The sequence below is a fragment of the Pagrus pagrus genome (genome assembly GCF_965226575.1).
Source record: "Pagrus pagrus genome assembly, chromosome: 16".
Taxonomy (NCBI): domain Eukaryota; kingdom Metazoa; phylum Chordata; class Actinopteri; order Spariformes; family Sparidae; genus Pagrus; species Pagrus pagrus.
Window position 1 is genome coordinate 29,627,775 of NC_140200.1, and position 18,770 is coordinate 29,646,544.

General features: G+C 46.1%; 1 protein-coding gene across 18 annotated transcripts in view; it reads right to left on the minus strand.

The window, feature by feature from the left end:
- Nucleotides 1–18,770, minus strand: part of LOC311271361 (uncharacterized protein) — a 105,310-nt gene that overhangs the window by 76,154 nt on the left and 10,386 nt on the right. For 16 of the 18 annotated variants that reach the window (XM_084376986.1, XM_084376977.1, XM_084376980.1 and 13 more), the window contains exons 6-13: nt 16,764–16,916; nt 12,702–12,860; nt 12,408–12,560; nt 8,844–8,987; nt 8,581–8,751; nt 8,424–8,465; nt 8,111–8,263; nt 6,672–6,842 (exon numbers count right to left, since the gene is read on the minus strand). In XM_084376986.1, the coding sequence (XP_084233112.1) occupies nt 6,672–6,842; nt 8,111–8,263; nt 8,424–8,465; nt 8,581–8,751; nt 8,844–8,987; nt 12,408–12,560; nt 12,702–12,860; nt 16,764–16,916 (1,146 nt within the window). Of the gene's footprint in view, nt 1–6,671; nt 6,843–8,110; nt 8,264–8,423; nt 8,466–8,580; nt 8,752–8,843; nt 8,988–12,407; nt 12,561–12,701; nt 12,861–16,763; nt 16,917–18,770 lie in introns of those variants that run through there. The other 2 variants (XM_084376981.1, XM_084376985.1) reach the window with 2 other exon arrangements.

The following is an 18,770-nucleotide window of genomic DNA, read 5'->3' on the forward strand; positions in this document are numbered from 1 at the left end:
TGTAAGATAATTAGCACCGTGCTTAACAGCTACACACTTCTAGTAGCCTGGAAACAAATGGTTCTCTATCGTCTCGAGACTATCTCTCCACTCTGTTACATATTCCATATGTACAGGGATATGACCCCCGCTGCTTGTCAGGGTACGTGGAAATTTCTTTAAGACACACCTGCTTGCCCGGCCACGCCCTATTGCGTAGCTATAAAGCACCTGCACTGGCGTGTAATCACTGATTGTTTGATCTCCACTTGTACGTCAGGGTGCTGCGTCTCACAATCCAAATTGTTGCAAGAAAGAAAAGAGATATAGTTGTTGAATCCGCTTACCTGTGTAAGTCGGGGCGTCTGTCATTGGCAGCCTCCCTGGATTGCTGTATCCTGCTCTTTCTGTCTGTCTTTTGCCAAAACACCATCCTGTCTGGTCGAGCCGGAGGTCCTCTGGCTCCCAGCGGCGGTGGCTGCGTAGGGTTCTCCCGGCGTATTGCTCGCGGCTCGTGAGCTAACGCGCTCGGTGGATACACGCTGACTGCGTCCGGTATTGGGCTCTCTCCAGCGTATTGCTCGCGGTTTCGTGAGCTGACGCGCTCGGTGGTTGAGTACTGACTGGGTCGGCAGGGTCTCCCACCGGCGTATTGCTCGCGGCCCGTGAGCTGACGCGCCTGGTCGATTCACGGCGAGCATTGTCTGTGTGGTTGAGCCGGAGCTCTTCAGCTCCCGGCTTCGGCAGTGTTCTCCACCGGCGTATTGCTTGCGGCTCGCGGGCTGACGCGCTCGTCGGCGAACGTCTGTCTCCCCTCTCTCCAACAGTCAAGCACTCTCACCCCATCATAAGCGTACGGCTCCCACAGCGGCCGACACGCAAGAGTACACTCACAAAAGCAAATAGAAAGCCCAGTTAGCAGAGGTGCTACAGGCTACCTGTAAACAGGAAAACAGGAAGTGCAGTACTTCCGGTTTCCGGTCCCTGGCAGTATGTCACGCCAGGAGGGTCATTGCTGTGTGGGCTGTGGGGTGGCCATGCCCCTAGAGGATGGGCATGATAGCTGCATGCTGTGCTTGGGGCATGAGCATGCTTTGGCTTCAAGGGAAAAGCCTCAGCTATGCATGGACTGCTTTATTCTGCCTGCACGTACGGGGGAGGCTCGGTGTCGCTTTTTGGCAGAAGGGCTGCAGCTTCGGAGGGAAGGGGGGAGTCTTCAGGGGTCTGGCAGACTCCATTGCTTCCCCTTCAGCCCATGGTGATCCGGCCCCCACTCAGTTCTTTCCTGCCCCCATCCTCAGGGCTGGACAGGGATGAAGAGGCTGAAGAGGAGGATGTGGATATAGAAACGGTCGCCTCCTCTGGTGACAATGACCTCTCCTGTGAGCAGCAAACAGTGGGTGAAGCCATGAGGGGGGAGTTAGCCCACCGCTTTGAGGCAGTGATGAACAGGGCCTCCAGAGCTCTGGGTGTTTCCCTCCCTGTGAATCCCAGGGCCACGTCCTCTAGGTTTGAGGAGGATGCAGAGGTGCGCCCTGCACTAACCCAGGTGCCCCTCCTACCTGATTTTAAGGAACTGCTGTGTCAACAGTTCCACTCCCCAGCTTCTACCCACAAGTGGTCCGCAACATGTCGCTGGCTTTCTAACATGCATGACAGGGACCAGGTTGTCTGTGGGACACTTCCCCCAGTGGACCTAACCCTCATTCCACTGGTTTCTCCCTCCAGCTCCATCCTTGGCAACGCCACCTGCTCCAGCAAGAACTGCAGGGTAATGGATAGTCTGCTCGCTAAGCTACATAAAGCTATGGAGGTGCAGACCCGGTTGGCCAATACTGGGGCTATTCTGTCTCTCTACCTCCGTGACTTGTCCCGGCAGGTTCAAGACGACACCAGCATGGGGGGAGGAGCTACAGATGGCCTCCTCATGCCTCTCCTCCGTAATGAAGGAGCAGGCTGAGGCAGCAGGCAGTGCCTTGGCTTCATTCTGGGTGGTTAGGCGCCAACTGTGGCTGTCTCAATCCCAGCTGCAGCAAGGGGATAGAGACTGTCTGCTCAAGGTGCCGGTGGAACCTACCGCTATGTTTGGGCCCCATGCTACTGCTTTGTTGCAGCAGGCACAGGAGAGCTGACGCTGTGCTAAGGAGGTTTCAGTGGGCCTTGCCAGGCCTGCTACAGCCTCTAGAAGGTCTGGACTGCCTCGGTCTCAGCCGGCACCAAATCCTGAGGCCTCGACATGGGGTCGTGGGGACCTCCAGACTCCAGTTGGATGCCTCCCGGTAGCATAGGCGCCGCCGTCAGAACAGGGGGAGAGGACCACCTGCCAAGGCCGAGGGGTCCTCTAAGAGCCCTCAGCCCTCCTGACAATTATCAGGCCCTGGCCAACCAGTCTTCTCCGTCTGCCTCTCGCAGGACGGCCTGGTTGGCCCTAGAGGCCGACCCGTGGGTGGTCTCTACCATGACCCAGGGATATCGTATTCAGTTTTTGCGCCGCCCACCAGTAACACGGACACCCACCTTTACAACAGTGGCCGATCCTCACCAGAGAACAGTGCTGCAGGCGGGGCTGTCCACTCTGCTGGAGAAGGGAGTGATAAGGGAGGTGGCCCCTGGAGATCACAAGGCCGGATTCTTTTCTCTCTACTTCCTGACCCCAAAAAGAGATGGGGGCTCCGTCCAATTCTGGACCTCAGAGGGCTCAACCGGTATCTCTGTCCCCTGAGATGTCGGATTCTGACAGTCCCCAGGGTGAGGCAGGCAATCACTGCAGGAGAGTGGTTTGCCACCATAGACCTCAAAGATGCGTATTTCCAGATACCCATCTGGAGGGGTCACTGGCGGTTCCTGCGGTTCGGCTTCGCAGGCACGGTGTACGAGTTTCGGGTGCTGCCATTCGGTATTTCGCTGGCACCGCGAACCTTTACGCGCTGCATGGATGCTGTTCTCTCCCCCCTGAGGCGGAGAGGCATCAGGATCCTGAACTACCTCGACGACTGGCTGGTTTGCGCAGTCTCGGAGGAGCAGTGCTGCCACCACGTGTCCCTGCTGCTGAACCATGTTCAGGGCTTAGGTCTGTGCCTGAATTACGAAAAGAGCGGGCTCGAGCCGTCCCAGGTGACCACCTTCTTGGGTATGGTCCTGGACTCAAGGAGCGGGACAGTTGCTCTGACCCCGGAGAGGCAGCAGGCTTTCAGGACTTGCCTTGCCCTGTTCCGGCTGCGTGCTCTGGTCAACTGGGGCCTCTGCCTTCGCCTCACGGGCCTGATGGCAGTCATGGTGCAGGTGGTCCCTCTCGCCCTCTTACACATGCGGCCTGTACAGAGGTGTCTGCTAGGCTTGGGGTTGTGCCCTCAGAGGTCCCACAAGACCAAAGTGGTGGTCTCTCAGAGGCTTCACGGCGCCCTCCAGTGGTGGAGGGCACCGGAGAACATCAAGATGGGCAGGGCCCTGGGTCCAGTGATCTATCGACAGCTGGTGTACACAGACGCATCCACCTCAGGGTGGGGCGCCGTTCACGAAGGCTGTGGTGTCAACGGCGTTTGGACCGGCCGGTGGCTGGGCCAACACATAAATCTCCTGGAGCTAAAGGCAGTTCTCCTCGCTCTGCGTCATTTCTTGCCGAGACTGAGAGATCACCACGTCATTGTCCGAACCGACAGCACGGTGACAGCTGCGTATATCAACAGGCAAGGGGGACTGGGCTCCCCTGTCTTGTGCAAGCTGGCAACCGGTTTGTGGCAGTGGGCTCACCCGCTCTTCCTCTCGCTCAGGGCCGTGCATGTGCCGGGAGTACTGAACTCCGCGGCAGACATCATGTCGAGGGGGGTCCACAACCGGGAGAGTGGAGACTCCATCCGGAGGTGGTCTCCGAGCTATGGCACCGCTTCGGCAGGGCAGAGGTCGACCTGTTTGCATCCAGGGAGACGGCACATTGCCCACTTTTTTTCTCCCTGAGGAACAACGATCCCCCAATGGGTTGGGATGCTCTGGCTCATCCGTGGCCCTGGGTTCACTCTTCTCCAGCCTCTTCTCTGAAGAGTTTTGGTGGAGTGTGTGTGGGTCATACTTGTGGCCCCCCTGTGGCCCCACATGGCATGGTTCTCGGCGATTCCACCTTTGCTGGACGGGTCGCTGTGGAAGCTCCCGCACCGGAGGGACCTGCTCTCCCAGGCGAACGGAGCCTTGTTCCACCCCTTCCCAGCAGGGCTCAGACTGGTGGCTTGGCCCCTGAGAGGGACAGGCTCCTGGCCTTAGGGTTGCCAGAGCCTGTGGTGACGACAATTCAGCATGCCCGGGCTCCGTCCACGAGAGCCGCCTATTCATACCGTTGGCAGATGTTTACCACGTGGTGCGGGTCTCACCAGGTGGACCCCTACTTGGCCTCAGCTCAGGAGATCCTGCAGTTCTTGCAGTCCCAGCTGGAGGTGCAGAAGGCTGCGGTAACAATGCGAGGATTAGTGGCAGCAATCAAAGCAGTGCGTATCCATGAATTCGCCCTGAGTGCGGAGGACTGCGTCCTCATTTCCCGGTTTCTCCGGGGGGCCCAGAGACTTACTGTGCGCTCCACTGGTCCTGCGGCTCCTCCTTGGGACTTGGATATTGTCCTTGGGGCCCTTCAGCGTCCCCCCTTTGAACCCCTGGGGGGTGCTGACTTGAAGTGGCTTTCTGTCAAGACCGCCTTTCTGCTCGCCGTCACCTCGGCCAGGAGGTTGGGTGAACTCCAGGCCTTGTCAGTCCATAGTGACTGCTGCCGGTTTTCCCAGGACGGTTCGAGCGTGGTTCTCCGCCCCAACCCGGCCTTCCTGCCTAAGGTCCTTACTGAGTTCCACCTGTCTCAGTCGGTTGAGCTTAGGTCTCTCTCCTCTCCAACTTCTGGCGAGGAGGTTGAGCAAGGCCAGTCGGCTCTGTGCCCAGTCAGGGCCTTAACAGAGTACATTCAGCGGACACAGGCTGTCCGGAGGTCTGACCAGCTCTTTGTCTGTTATGACCAAGGGCGTCTAGGCAGGCCCCTGTCAAAGTCCAGGCTGTCACACTGGGTTGTGGACGCCATTCGGCAGGCCTATGTGCAGTCAAGTGTGCCTGCTCCGTCAGGGGTCCGGGCACACTCCACTCGGGGTGTGGCTGCCTCTTGGGCCTTGTGGCGGGGGGCCTCACTCGCCTCCATATGCTCTGCCGCCACATGGTCGTCTCAGTCTACCTTTACCAAGTTTTACCGTCTGAATGTGGCCGCCAGCCCCTCGTTTGTGGAGCGTGTGCTGGGCGTGGCCCGATGATGAACATATTTGTCTCCCCTCAGCCTTGCGTCTTGCTGGCTGAGTGAGCGGCTGCTCTGTGGCCAGGCTGTCCCCTGTGCCTTGCGGGGCCCTTGCCGGTCTCCTTGGGTTAGTCTTGCGTCTTGTGGGCTTCCCTGGCAGCCCTTTCCCTCTCAGGGTTGGCCCTAGCGCCTTGCGGGGCCTGCCCATGTGAATTGTATATATTGTATATTTGTACATAGTTCGTGTGTTGCACGTTGTGGTGTGGGATTGTGGCTGCACCGTCTCCTCACGGGGTGTCTTAAAGATCTTCCCCGTACATATGGAATATGTAACAGAGTGGAGAGATAGTCTTGAGACGATAGAGAACGTATGGTTACATTGTAACCTTGGTTCTCTGAGTGAAGAGACTATCTCTCCAGTCCTTAGGCCGCTCGGAGACCCGTTTCGATCAAACTATCAGTGATTACACACCAGCGCAGGTGCTTTATAGCTACGCAATAGGGCGTGGCCGGGCAAGCCGGTGTGTCTTAAAGAAATTTCCACGTACCCTGACAAGCAGCGAGGGTCATATCCCCGTACATATGGAATATGTAACAGAGTGGAGAGATAGTCTCTTCACTCAGAGAACCAAGGTTACAATGTAACCATACGTTTTATATTTTTCTGGATATGACATTTAAAACAGTGGGATCATCTGACATTTGAGGAAAATATATTTAAAATTTAACTATGCATTTTTAACAACAGATGGCATTGTTTCCAAATGTTTCTTTCTGGCTGAATCCAGCTCCTGCCTTTTGACAATTCAAACACCAGGAAAGATGATGAGAGACACATTAATCGTCTTGAAATTCAAAAAAATGCCTCAAGAGTAGAAAGTTGTGCAGGATTCCAAGGCTTCAGTGAGTTATTGTGCAAATTTTTCGATCAGGTTATCAGAGTGGCTGAGTCATCAAATAACTGCCAAGCAGGCCACAAAATAGCACTGCAGAAGATTGTGAGGCCAAAGAGACTGTCTGAAACAATGCAGGAAAACTTTCCATGACACAAAATTCAACCACTTGTACTGTGACATGAGAATGAGAGAATGGTTCTTAGTTGAGCCTGTTTTCCTCCTTAAAGCTTTGGGAAGTATGTATCAGAATTCAACAAGGTTGATTCTCTTGAGAAGACAATTTCACGTTTCCTGTTATTTATTTGAATACCTCAAATATGGTTGAGAAATGTCCTTTTTATATTTTCATGGACTCATTTTTTTTTCAATGATGTTTTTAAAAGTGAACTATGCATGGAATATCTCCCCACCTTGATTATATGTGTAATTCTCTGTGTTTTATCTTCATTTTTGTTATAATACATGCATATATGTTGACAAAGGGGTCCCTACAATAAGGCTCCTCACATATTGGCTTCAATAATAACTAGAAACCAACATACTGTGCTGATCAGTAGACTGGCAGTTTTGTCCATCAGGCGGAATGACATTGATGCATCCACATGTGTCATCAGTGATGTTGTCACAGGATCCATACAGGAAACACTGATCACATGACCACCGATACTGATCCTCACATGTGCACTGGAAACCACCACTGCTCGGAGAGCAAACTGGAGACAAAAACATATTAAGAATTGCACCTATGAAGAAATTTCATGTCTATTATCTAAGCTAAAAGTTACACATGATGTGTGGAGCTGAGTGGAACTTTGACATATTGATTATTGGCAGTTGTTTTGAATAAGAAGCCAAAATTGCCCTATGTCCCCTTTGCTATTTGCTTTAGCCATCAAGCCACTCGCAGAGGCAATAAGGTGCGCAGATGATATAACTGGGGTCAGTCTCTGTGCTGATGTTCATAAACTGGCACTCTATGCTGATGATGTTATTCTGTTTCTGGCTCGACCTGAAACTTCTATCCCTGCCCCTATCTCAACTATAGAGCTATTTGGAAATGTCTCAGGTTACAAAATTAATTTTGATAAATCCAAAGCTTTGCCTCTGGGTGACTTCGGGGAAAAAAAGGCCCTGCCAGAAAGTTGCCCCTTCAAATGGTCCGATTCTGGTTTTACATATTTGGGCGTCAAAGTCTCTGCAAATTTAAATACCCTGTATAAGCTTAATTTTGCCCCCATTTTATCCTCGATTAAAAGTGATCTGTTCAGGTGGTTTGACCTCCCCCTCTCTTGAACGGGCAGAATAAGTCTAATCAAAATGAATGTTCTCCCAAGAATTCTCTAGGCTCTGAGCGACAGCGTCCGAGCGACGGAGCGAAAATCTATGTGTAACTATGACAACTACTGAAACCATGGAAGCGTAATACAACTCCACAGGTCCGGAAGAGCAAAGTCGGCTTTACGTTGACACACACACACACACCGGAGACAAATGGCCAGGCGCTCCTCAGCTGGGATGGAGCGCCTGTAGTTGGTGTCCAACCGGGCAATCCTGCCTCCGATTCTCGCCAACAGCTCGTCAAACTGGGCCGTTGTCAGCCGCGTATACCGTTAAAAACGGGAAGAAATGAGCGCCTCCGAGCGACGTGAAATTCACTGGAATCGCTTGAATGACGTTATCAGAGCGATCTGTTGAATTGTGTCGATGAGCGACTGCAGCTGAGCAACAGATCGATTTTTTTGGAGCGACACGAGCGACAGCAACAAAAATAAAAGGTCCGGTGTGAACGCACCTTTAGACATTTTCTAGATTCTAGACAGGAACCTCAAATTGAAGCCTGGCACTGCCCTTCCTTGTCTCTACTTAGCCTTGTTGCCAATGAGTCACCCTTGCTCCTGATCAAGGTCAAGAACAGCCCAAGTATGTTGAACACAATCAGAACATGGGAGAGGATTGTGAAGCTATGAGTTATGAGTACTACCTGTTGAAATGTTGACATCGGAGATTTGTATTTGGTTGTTGATGCTGATGGGGTAACTGATGTTGCTCAGAATGGTTCTCAGCTTATTTATTACTGTAACATCTGAGATGTTCAACTCAACAGAAATGATGTATTCATAGACCACTGGAGGTGCTTTAGGGAGAAAAAAGAAAAGAAAATACCTAAACTCAATTTGATCATCATCATGTCAAGAGATAAGTGGAGAAGAAATCAAATTAATCATAGGTCAACAAAATTCTTGTTTATGTGTTTTCTTTTTGTATGAACACTGGCAGCGTATTTTTAGCTTTACCTGTTGATGGTGAAGTTGTTATCAGAGGACACACTGAAAAGTCTAGATGGAAACAAAGAGAAAAATAAGAGAAATCATAATCACTCAGAAAATGTTTAAAAAACATGAATTTGGGTATTAAAACTGGGATCAGTGTGTGTGTGACCATCGTACTCACTTTGATGTTGGACTGACTGGCAATACTGTCTATCTGTGGGAAAAGCCTTAATGCAGCCACATGTGTTATTCATGTCACCATCACATTTCCCATAGGTGGCACACTTGTTACAAGGCCAAAGGTAGTGATCCTCACAGCGGCACTGGAACTCAGTGCCATCTTGGCTACAAACTTTAAAAAAACAATAACACATATTCTCTTATAAAAAGGTAAAAAGATTACAATGAATTATACCCACTGAAGGCTAAACTATTTGTTTTTACCTGTAGTTATATCAGTATCTGAGATGTTTACTATAGGGCTGATTTGGACAGGGAAAATGATGTTTTTCAGCGTGTTTTTCAGTTGATCTGCGTCTGTAGTGTTCACCTCAATGAAAATCTGGTATTCATAAACAACTGGAGGAACTGTTGAAAAAGAGTGTAATTAGATATATTCTTGTTGACATCTGAAACTTCTCCAACACATTCACAATTATACTCATTTTAATAATGCAGCTTTCCTATGCTTATGTAGGAACACATGTCCATCGCCTCTGCATTCCGTGGAGGTTCTGCTCTTGCATGAATTACTCCTCCCATCTGCAAGCTGACTGTTTTCAGAAAAGAGACGCCACATTCAGTCTCTCACCTCTTCACCTGACTTGTTTTGCTTTCAATGAAACCGTCAGATTGACGCATCACAGGAAGAACCCCACTTCTTTATTTACAGCTTGAATAACTTTTTGTCCTCTTGTCCCACTCAAGACAGAAACACTCCTTTCTCTCAGGTTCGTCAAGTTCATCATCAAATGAATCTCCTCTCAGAGATTAAGAGGAACAGAAGAACTGTCATAATCACGTGTTATAAATTATGTCTTTGCAATTGTAAATTAGGTAAGGACTCTGATGTTCTGTGTCTTCTTGTCTTCTTGTGACAAGAATTATCAAGTACACTCTCCAGGGTAAAAGCACTCTGGGCCTCTTCTCTGTTTTCCTAGCCCTCCTGCCCAAATGGTTTACGACTATGCTTTTCTTATCACACATTCCAACCTATAATTGTTTCTGCACTCATCCAGATTTCAAGCTCTGGCCGAGTTAAAGTTAACTTTGAACGGCTGTTGTGCTGGTTTGGCAGCGGTCCACTGAAATAAATGCTAAGTTAATAGGTGTTGGCTAGCTAATCTGTGGTTAATGATAGTTAGCCGTTCAAAGTTAACTTTAACTCGGCCAGGGTCTTTGTGCAAAACATCACAGGGCTGGAGACTTAACATTAGCTACCATTTACCAAGGGTCCACATTTAACTTTCTGGCTCATCTGCCAGTGGCAGGTAAACTGAGAAAAGCAGAGCTGGTAGTCAAAGCTCAGTAAGTTAGCTGCTCAGACTCTCCATGACCGCGCTGGAAATAGAGTCCGCTGGAACATTTTTATCGTCACCAGAAGCAAATTTGCGGCCCTTGTAAGAGTTATTGTTTATTACCTGCGTTGAAGCTGAGCTAGCGGCTCAAAGATGAGAGGCTGTATGGTGTGTGTGTGTGCTGGGGATGTCAGTAGCTTAACGTACACAGCCGAAGCCCTGCTGTTCATCATGTCAATGTTAACGTCCCAGGCTATGTTACTGTTAGCCGCTGTTGTGATGTATTATTACTTGGCAGCAACAAGTATTTACCGCGAGGCCGGTGACACATGACCTTAATTTATTCTTCTGCCAAAACCGACTTTTAGCCGTGTTTGGCGCTTGGCAGGTGTTTATTTTTGATCCTGCATTAACCACAGGTTAAGTTAGCCAACACGGCTAATGTTAGAAACTTACATGTTCCAGCGGACCTCTACAAAAACAGCATAACGGCCGTTAAAAGCTAACCAAACAGGCCGGGTTGCATGTGAATAAACATGTTAATAGCAGAGAAAAAAACAGACTTCATTGCAGTTTGAAAGTTCCCGGTGAACAGGACATTTTAGTAATGCCACCATGCCAGAGGCTTCCGAGCGGATGGCAGATTGCTACTTCTTCAGGATGCCGATATGCAAACCAAGCTCTACCTGCCCCTCCCTTCAGACCCCTCCCTCTCGACGCCAAAACAGTGACAGAAAGTTGAAACTAAAAATCAGTGACACTGAAAAAAAACTGACATTGTAAAAAAATCGGTCACTGAAAAAAAAGTGACATGAAGAAAAAATCTGAAGATTGTCATTGAAAAATACAAAAAATCCAAATAAAATAAAATAATAAGATTTTCAGATTTTAATTATTTTAATTAGTTTCCTTTTTCAGTGCCAATACTTGTTTCAATGCCAATTCAACTGTTTTCAATACAAATGTTTCAATGCCAATGTTTCCTTTTTCAGTACTGGTTTTGTTTTCAATGCCAATTTTTTTTTTGGATGCCAAATTTTAAAGTCACCGTTCTGGCTCCATACATGGTAAGATTCTGTGAAAGGTGAAGCACGGTTTTGAAACGTTTAAAACTATAGTTTAGTTTAGTGAGTTCCTGTGAATTTTCACTCTTACCACTATCTACTTGGAGACAAAATGCTGGCAGTCCTGCCCCCATGCCAGCCTTTTGGAGACAACAAAACAGAGAGACATAATTTCTCTCCTCAGTCTTTTGAGTTTTGTTTTTGATGTTAGTTATTCTTAGTCTCACTCTTACTTTTGAATCTCTCGTCTTTAATTTTTCCGCTCTTTACTTTTACTTTGAAACACGCTTCAAGACAGCGATCTCAGCAGAAGTGCTCACTCGTTGATTTTTCTCATTTTTATATTTTTCGCTGTATTGATTAACTCTTTTTTTAAGTTTGTACCAGAATGAAGTTCTGTTTTAATTTTATTATACAGTTAAGTATCGTAACCTGATTTAGAGAAAGTGAACTTAATTTAGATTATCTTGTATTGAGTAACAACGGAAGATCTGCCTGATCAACGTATCATCCTCAGTTATTTTATCCAAGAAGTTAGATTTAGTTTACAAAGTCAGAGCCTGAGAACCACCACTTGAAGCAACGAAGAACATCTTTATTAAAAATCATCATCACGACACTACAGCAACTTGCTGTGTCCGAAACCGTGCAAGTGGTTTCCAACGAAAGACAGACTTTGACAAGCCAGACCGGCTCTGACCCGCTGGGCATTGATCGTCACCGGCTTGGTACTGGACCAGCCACGCTCTTCCTAAGACATCGGACCGAGGTCCCCAACCGGCTGATACCGGACGAGCTGACACTCGGCCATTGGACCGGGACTTCCGGCTAGAGTCGCAAACCACTGGAGAGAAACCCTCCGCCGCTGACCCCGCCACTCTGCTAAGAAAGTAGGCTCTCCATCACCCATAACAGCTGGATTCACACATGATAAATGAGTTGGTGTCTTATGGTTCTGATCTTTTAGTTTAAGAGAAATTCAGTTAGGATTTTGTTAGTATTAAAATTGCTCTCATAATATTTAAATGCTCCAACCTAACTCGTGATCTCACCATCAGCCCACCGATGGAAACTGTGTAGAATTCACTACTTCATTATGAGATTGAATAAATTGATTAGAATTGATACAAGTTAACCTTGTCTAGTCGGATTTGATTAATTACCTCCGGACTAGTCAAATAGATAAAACATCGGAGGTGGTGCCCCATTAACGAGTGTTTTATTAATCGCCAGTGATTAATAAATTACAATTATTACTAGTGTATCTCCTACATTTATGACACATTCATTTACAATTTATAATACCAAATGTATGATGGGTATATGGAAAAAACAATAAAAAATTGTTAAACAAAAAAAAAAATGCATTGTCTATCATTAATTTTTCTAATATTTATATATTACTGGGCCAACTATTAGATTCTTACCTGTAAATATTATGTCAATTTGTGTGATGTTGATTGTGCTGTTAACTCTAACAGGTAAATTGATTTTCTCCACAGCATCCCTTAATTCCTCTATCAGTGCGACATCACTGAGGATGATTTCAACTTCAAGTATGTATTCATACTGGTCAGCTTCTAGTACACAAAAAAACAAGAAAGAAGCAATTTATTACAGTACTTTACTGTACTTTTTTCCCATAAAGAATGAAAACAACAAGACACTATTTAAATATTAAATAACATTGTTAGAATAATCTTTTAGTAAGTCTCTGTCACCTTTCTTTGGCTTGCAGTATTGTCGATCGGATGGGATACTGTTGATACACCCACATGTTTCATCAATGATCTCATCACAGGCTCCGTATGTAATACAGTTTGACCAAACATACTGATCCTCACATCTGCATTGGAAGTCAGTTCCATTTAGATAACACACTTAAAAACACATAAGAACAAAGACACACAAGAGAGACAGTAAATATTGATTAAAGGTGTTGAAAAATGTGTTCTGTAGTTTAATACATCCACAGCTTATTGGATATTTAATTCAGCTTGGTTGAGTTAAATAAAACACAATTATTAAATCAGTCATTGCCAAGGCAACTGTGTTTGGTCTCGGCAGTCTCTGGACAGAGCAGGATATAGTGAATTGGTATTGTTCCTTGTTGAACTTTAACTTGTGTGTGTGTACACAGGACTTGCCAAAAGACTTTGTGCCAAAACCAACAAAAATGGTGTGGATGCCTACACTGTGATTTTGTGAATTGAATTGTGCACACCTTGTGCTAATAATGGATGTGTTCAACTAGCATGACTTAAAATGAGTTCAACAATAGCTTACACTGAACCAGGGGTGAACAGTAACTAAATAGATTTAGACACACTGTACCTAAGCACGTATTTGAGGTACTCAGTATTTCCATTTTATGTTGCTTTATACTTCCACTCCACATTTAATTTGATTTTGGCTTGTGACTCCTTACAGAAAGCCTTACACACAGAAGGCTCCTTGTTGTGTTTTTTCTGTGTATGAGTTGTTAGTAGTTCCACCAATGTGACATATTCCCTCTTTACTTCCCATTGTTTCATTTAAATAGGTAGAAAGTGGCAGGCTGGTAAAATGTCCCTCACGAGTAGCCGCACTTTACTTCCGGGTCTTAATTGACCAGCTGGGTCAGCATACATAAGCCGTGGCATGTTGTTCTCTCTCTCTCTCTCTCTGCTCCTTGGTGCGTGACTGGGTCAGCGTGTGTGTGTCTGCAGTCCTGGTCCAGCTTGGTGCCGGTTTCTCCCCGCTCCTCCGCAACTGTGTCAGCGTGAGTATGTGTCTGCAGTCCTGGTCTAGCTTGGTGTCGGCTTCTCTCTCTGCTCCTTGGTGTGTGACTGGGTCAGCGTGTGTGTGTGTCTGCGGTCCTGGTCCAGCTTGGTGTCAGCGTCTCTGTGACAAAACTTTGCAGACGCTGCAAATGCGTGAATGGAGATTGCCACTGCTGTTTTGTTTTGCTTAGGTTTTGCTTTCGTTTTGCTTTTGTTTTGATTTTGTTTTACTTAGGTTGTTTAGTCTGTTTTATTTTGGTTGTTTAGTAGTTTTCTTGTATAGATTGTTTTGTTTTGTTTTCTTGCTTAAAGGTATAGTTGGTAATCCTGTTCAGAAACACTATTTGTTATACTGGGTGAAATGCTCTTCCCACCCTGAGAGTCGTCCATACATAATGTGTTCAGAAAAAGGAACAAAATAAATCAGACCTCTGTGGCAGCTGCAGGCCTGTAAAAACTCTGACCAATCCCTCCCTCTCGGTCAGAGTTGAAGGAACCAATCAGATGCCTTCATGTCTCGTCCTGCCTGCACCCCCCTCTGTCCCCCACCCCGGCCACCCGACGGTGGAGAGTTTGGTGGCAGAGTCTCTCACCTGTACTTCACACCCCCCTGATTTCGTGTGCTTGGTAATTTTTTGCACCTCCCTCACAATTTATAGTTGATTCCCTTCTTTTGGTTTGGTTTTGCTGTGTGTATGTGTGTAGGGCACTGGAGTGGGGTGAGTACTCTGTCCCAGTGTGAATTGTCCCTTTACTGTCTACTGTACAGCTGATGACCAGGTCTGATTCGATTGTAGTCCTTAAGCAGGTATAAGAATGTGTCTATGTGCTTTGTACAATTTTAGCAGAAATATGAATTGGATTCTGTATGGAACTTGGAGGCAGTTAAGTTATTTCAGTACTGAAAGTATTATGTTCAAATAATAGATGAGCTGAATGAGCGGGACCCTTGCTGTTTGTTTACAAAAATACAAAGGAAACAACTGGCCAGTGTAAGACTGTAAATCTATCTCTTATGAAATGTTTTAATGATAGCAATGTAGTAAGTAAACAATCAGGAATAGAAATGATGGAGTTAATCATTTCCAATAAAAATCTAATCCAGTTTGATCCAACTGTGGGGAAAGACAACACAGCACACTTGACTGCACCTCGCGCCCTGTGCCATGAGTGGTAATTTTAGCATTATGGTATTTTTTATGGTATTCGGACAAGAAGAAGCTCAATTCTTAAATCTGCTGCTGTTACACCTATACTCAAGAAACCTGGTTCAGACCCCAATGACTTCAACAACCTACGACCGATCTTAACCTACCATTCCTCTCCAAGATTCTGGAAAAAGCAGTGGCTTCACAGGTACATGCACATCTCCATAACAATAACCTTTATGAACAGTTCCAGTCTGGATTCCGCCCACGTCACAGCACAGAAACAGCCCTCCTCAAAATCACTAACGGTCTCCTGATGGCAGCTGACTCCGGACTATTATCCATCCTCATCCTCCTCGATCTGAGTGCGGCTTTCGACACCATCTCCCACACCACCCTCCTTGACAGATTAGCATCGATTGGTATCTCCGACACACCCCTGGACTGGTTTAAATCTTATCTTTCCGGTCGCACTCAGTTCATCCAGTTGAAAACTTTCACATCCCAACCATCTCCCCTTTCCTCTGGTGTTCCCCAAGGCTCTGTACTTGGCCCCATCCTGTTCATCATCTATCTCCTCCCCCTTGGTCAGATCTTCCATAAATTCAGCATCCACTTCCACTGTTATGCGGACGACACCCAGCTCTACCTTTCTTCCAAACCCACCTCCACATTCCCGCCCGCCTCCCTCTGTGACTGTTTACAAGAAATCAAAACCTGGTTCTCTTCCAATTCCCTGAAACTCAACAGTGATAAAACCGAGGTTCTCCTCATTGGTTCCAAATCCACTCTCATTAACACTCCAAGTTTCACCATCCCCATCGATAACTCCTCTGTTAGCCCCTCCCTACAGAGTCTGGGTGTCGTCCTTGACAGTACTCTCTCATTTCAAACCCACATCAATAACATTACCCGGTCAGCCTATTACCATCTACGCAACATCAACCACCTCCATCCATCCCTTACTCCCAACTCCACTGCCATCCTGGTCCACACTCTGGTCATATCCCCCCTGGACTATTGCAACTCCCTTCTCTTTGGTCTACCCCACAAGTTCATTCATAAACTCCAATTGGTTCAGAACTCTGCCGCCCGCATCATCACCAGGATCCCATCCATCAATCACATCACACCTGTTCTGCAACAGCCTCACTGGCTTCACACTCCTCCACACCTTTAAGGCCATCCATAACCTCTCACCCCAATACCTCTCTGACCTCCTCCACATCAACACCCCTTCCCAGGCACTCAGATCCGCCTCATCTATCAGCCTCATTGTGCCTCCTTCCCGTCTGTCCACCATGGGGGCCAGAGCCTTCAGCCGCTCTGCCCCCCGTCTCTGGAACTCCCTCCCCCCAAGCATCAGGAACATTGACTCATTCTCTACCTTCAAATCCCATCTGAAAACTCACCTTTTTAAACAGACCTACTCCCTCTGACCCCCCCCCCCCATTGCTCAATTGAAGATTACAGATTTGTTTTTTTTAGTCATTTAGTTGTTTTATTTTTTTCTGTTTTGTTGTTTTGTAAGGTGACCTTGAGTCCAAATAAAATGTATTATTATTATTAATCAAATCAAATCAAATCAAATTTTATTTGTATAGCCCAAATTCACAAATCACAGTTTGCCTCGGACAATCTGTACAGAGACAACACCCTCTGTCCTTCGACCCTCGATTCGAGTGAGGAAAAACTTGCCCCCCAAAAAAAGCCCTTTTAACAGGGAAAAAAAAAATGCGGAAGAAACCTCAGGAAGAGCCACAGAGGAGGGATCCCTCTCCCAGGACGGACAGACGTGCAATAGATGTCGCATGTACAGAGCAGATCAACGAGATCACAATGTATACAATATATTACTATTATTAATTCTTACCTGTGGTAATGTCAATGTTTGTGACATTCATAGTGGGACCCAAGGCCAGGGAAAAGCTGCCATTTTTCAGGAGGCTCCTGAGGTAGTCCACTGTCTTGACATCTGTAAAATTCAACTCCACATCCACTGTGTACTCAATCTGAGCGAGCAACTCTGTAGGAAAAACATGATTTATTACACATACAGTGAAAACAAAACAAAAACAAACAAAATTATTTCATTGAAATATTAAGTCTGTCAAAAATGTATTTCATTTTACAGGAAACTAGGTCAAATTCTTGGCAGAGGTCTTTTAAGGAATGCAGGATGAGAAGCCAGTGAGGGATCGTGCCTTTTTTGCTTCAATAGTAAGTGGTTAATTGGGTAACCTGTGCTGTGTGTCATCAGGAAAACGATCATATAGGTCAAGTGAAAACTTGACCAGCTTATTACAACCTATATTCTTTTGCTAGTCAGCGACCTCTAGTGGCGTAGTAATTACCGCAGCAGCAAAAGGAGGAAGTCAGGTGAAGTAGCACAAAGAGCGAGAAAGTAAAATTAAGTTACTAATGTAGTTAAGTGACATCACAAACAAAAAGTAACTTAAGTAACGGACATAACTAACGTACGTTGGTAACTGAAGTTACATAATTAAGTGTATTTAATTTAACTAACACCACAATATTTTTTTAAGTCTCACCAGGTAGTTTTATTCCTAAACCTCACCAAACTGTAAGCATATGGAGAAGGTCTGGTTTGCCTGTCGCTGGTACGCTGAATGGGCATATTGTTTCGGGAAGAGTGGTACATGTTGTTTTGGGAGTAACTGTCGACCGACCTATACAGTCATTTACGTATGAGGATGTGTTGGCTGTGTAATGTAAACCTTCATATTAACATTTGTTTTTATCTTTTTCATACATTAATGTATACATTTGTTTTTTATTGACATGATGTGTAAGCATGTGTTTTGCTATGCAAATTATTTTTAAAACTACAATTACATTTTTTCATCATTTGGGGCAGCATAAACATTCACAAACACATTTAGTAGATCTGGAGCAACATTTGCTTTTGTTTAGAGCACATTTGTGTCCACCTACTAGAAGTCCTACATTTTCTCTCCTTTTAGCTGTGTTTTACACTCTACCAACTCCTGTAGTGTAGAGTGTAATCTGGCTCTGTAGCTCCTTAGGCTCAATCCCAATACACCTCTTGCCCCTTAGTTCTTGTAGGGATAGAGGGGTAGGACGAAGTGTTAGGTCTACATGACCTTCCAAGCACAGACTTTGCAGAGGCACACTTCAAACTGAGGGTTACGACAACTGTCACTGCCATTTTAATGTATTATGGTCCTTTTCTTTAAAACAAGCATAAAACAATCTCAATCAGTTTGCTGATGAGGCTCTTGAATGATTGTCCCATTTCATAGGGGGAGATTTCAGCCCTTACCACTTCTAACACTGTTCTGAGGGACAACAGGTTCACTCGAACACAATGAGTAGGAGCAAATGGGATTGGGCCTAAATTCTCAACTTAGTTCATCAGCTATCTTTGTCTTTTGATTGGTGCGGGGAAGAAGGTAGTGTACACTCAGTTTTTATGTGTTCTTTGTGTATGTTTGCACTAAACAAAAGAAAACTAAAGAACAGCAATCCCAACTGTTTATTCTAGCCACACGGACGTTTTGGGCAAGATGCCCTTCTTCAACATGTTTTCTGGAATTCACATTAGTGAAGTCAGATTTGCCTACTCATCTTTTTTTTTTCTCAGATCCTCAGTCGTAATTTCCCCTGTCATAACTGTGTACACTGTTATTCTAAGATCAAGGGGAATCATTTTAACCATCCAAGGTCAGGTGTCGACATTAAAGCTGGAGTTTGTAGAATATGTGAAAAACGCATGAGACTGGAGTGCTTGGAATGTAGCGTCAGAACTTTTCTGTCACATAGCTGCCAACTTTAACGCTTTCATGTCCTCTGTATGTTGTGTATATATAACGGTATTGACAATACATTTGACGTTGAC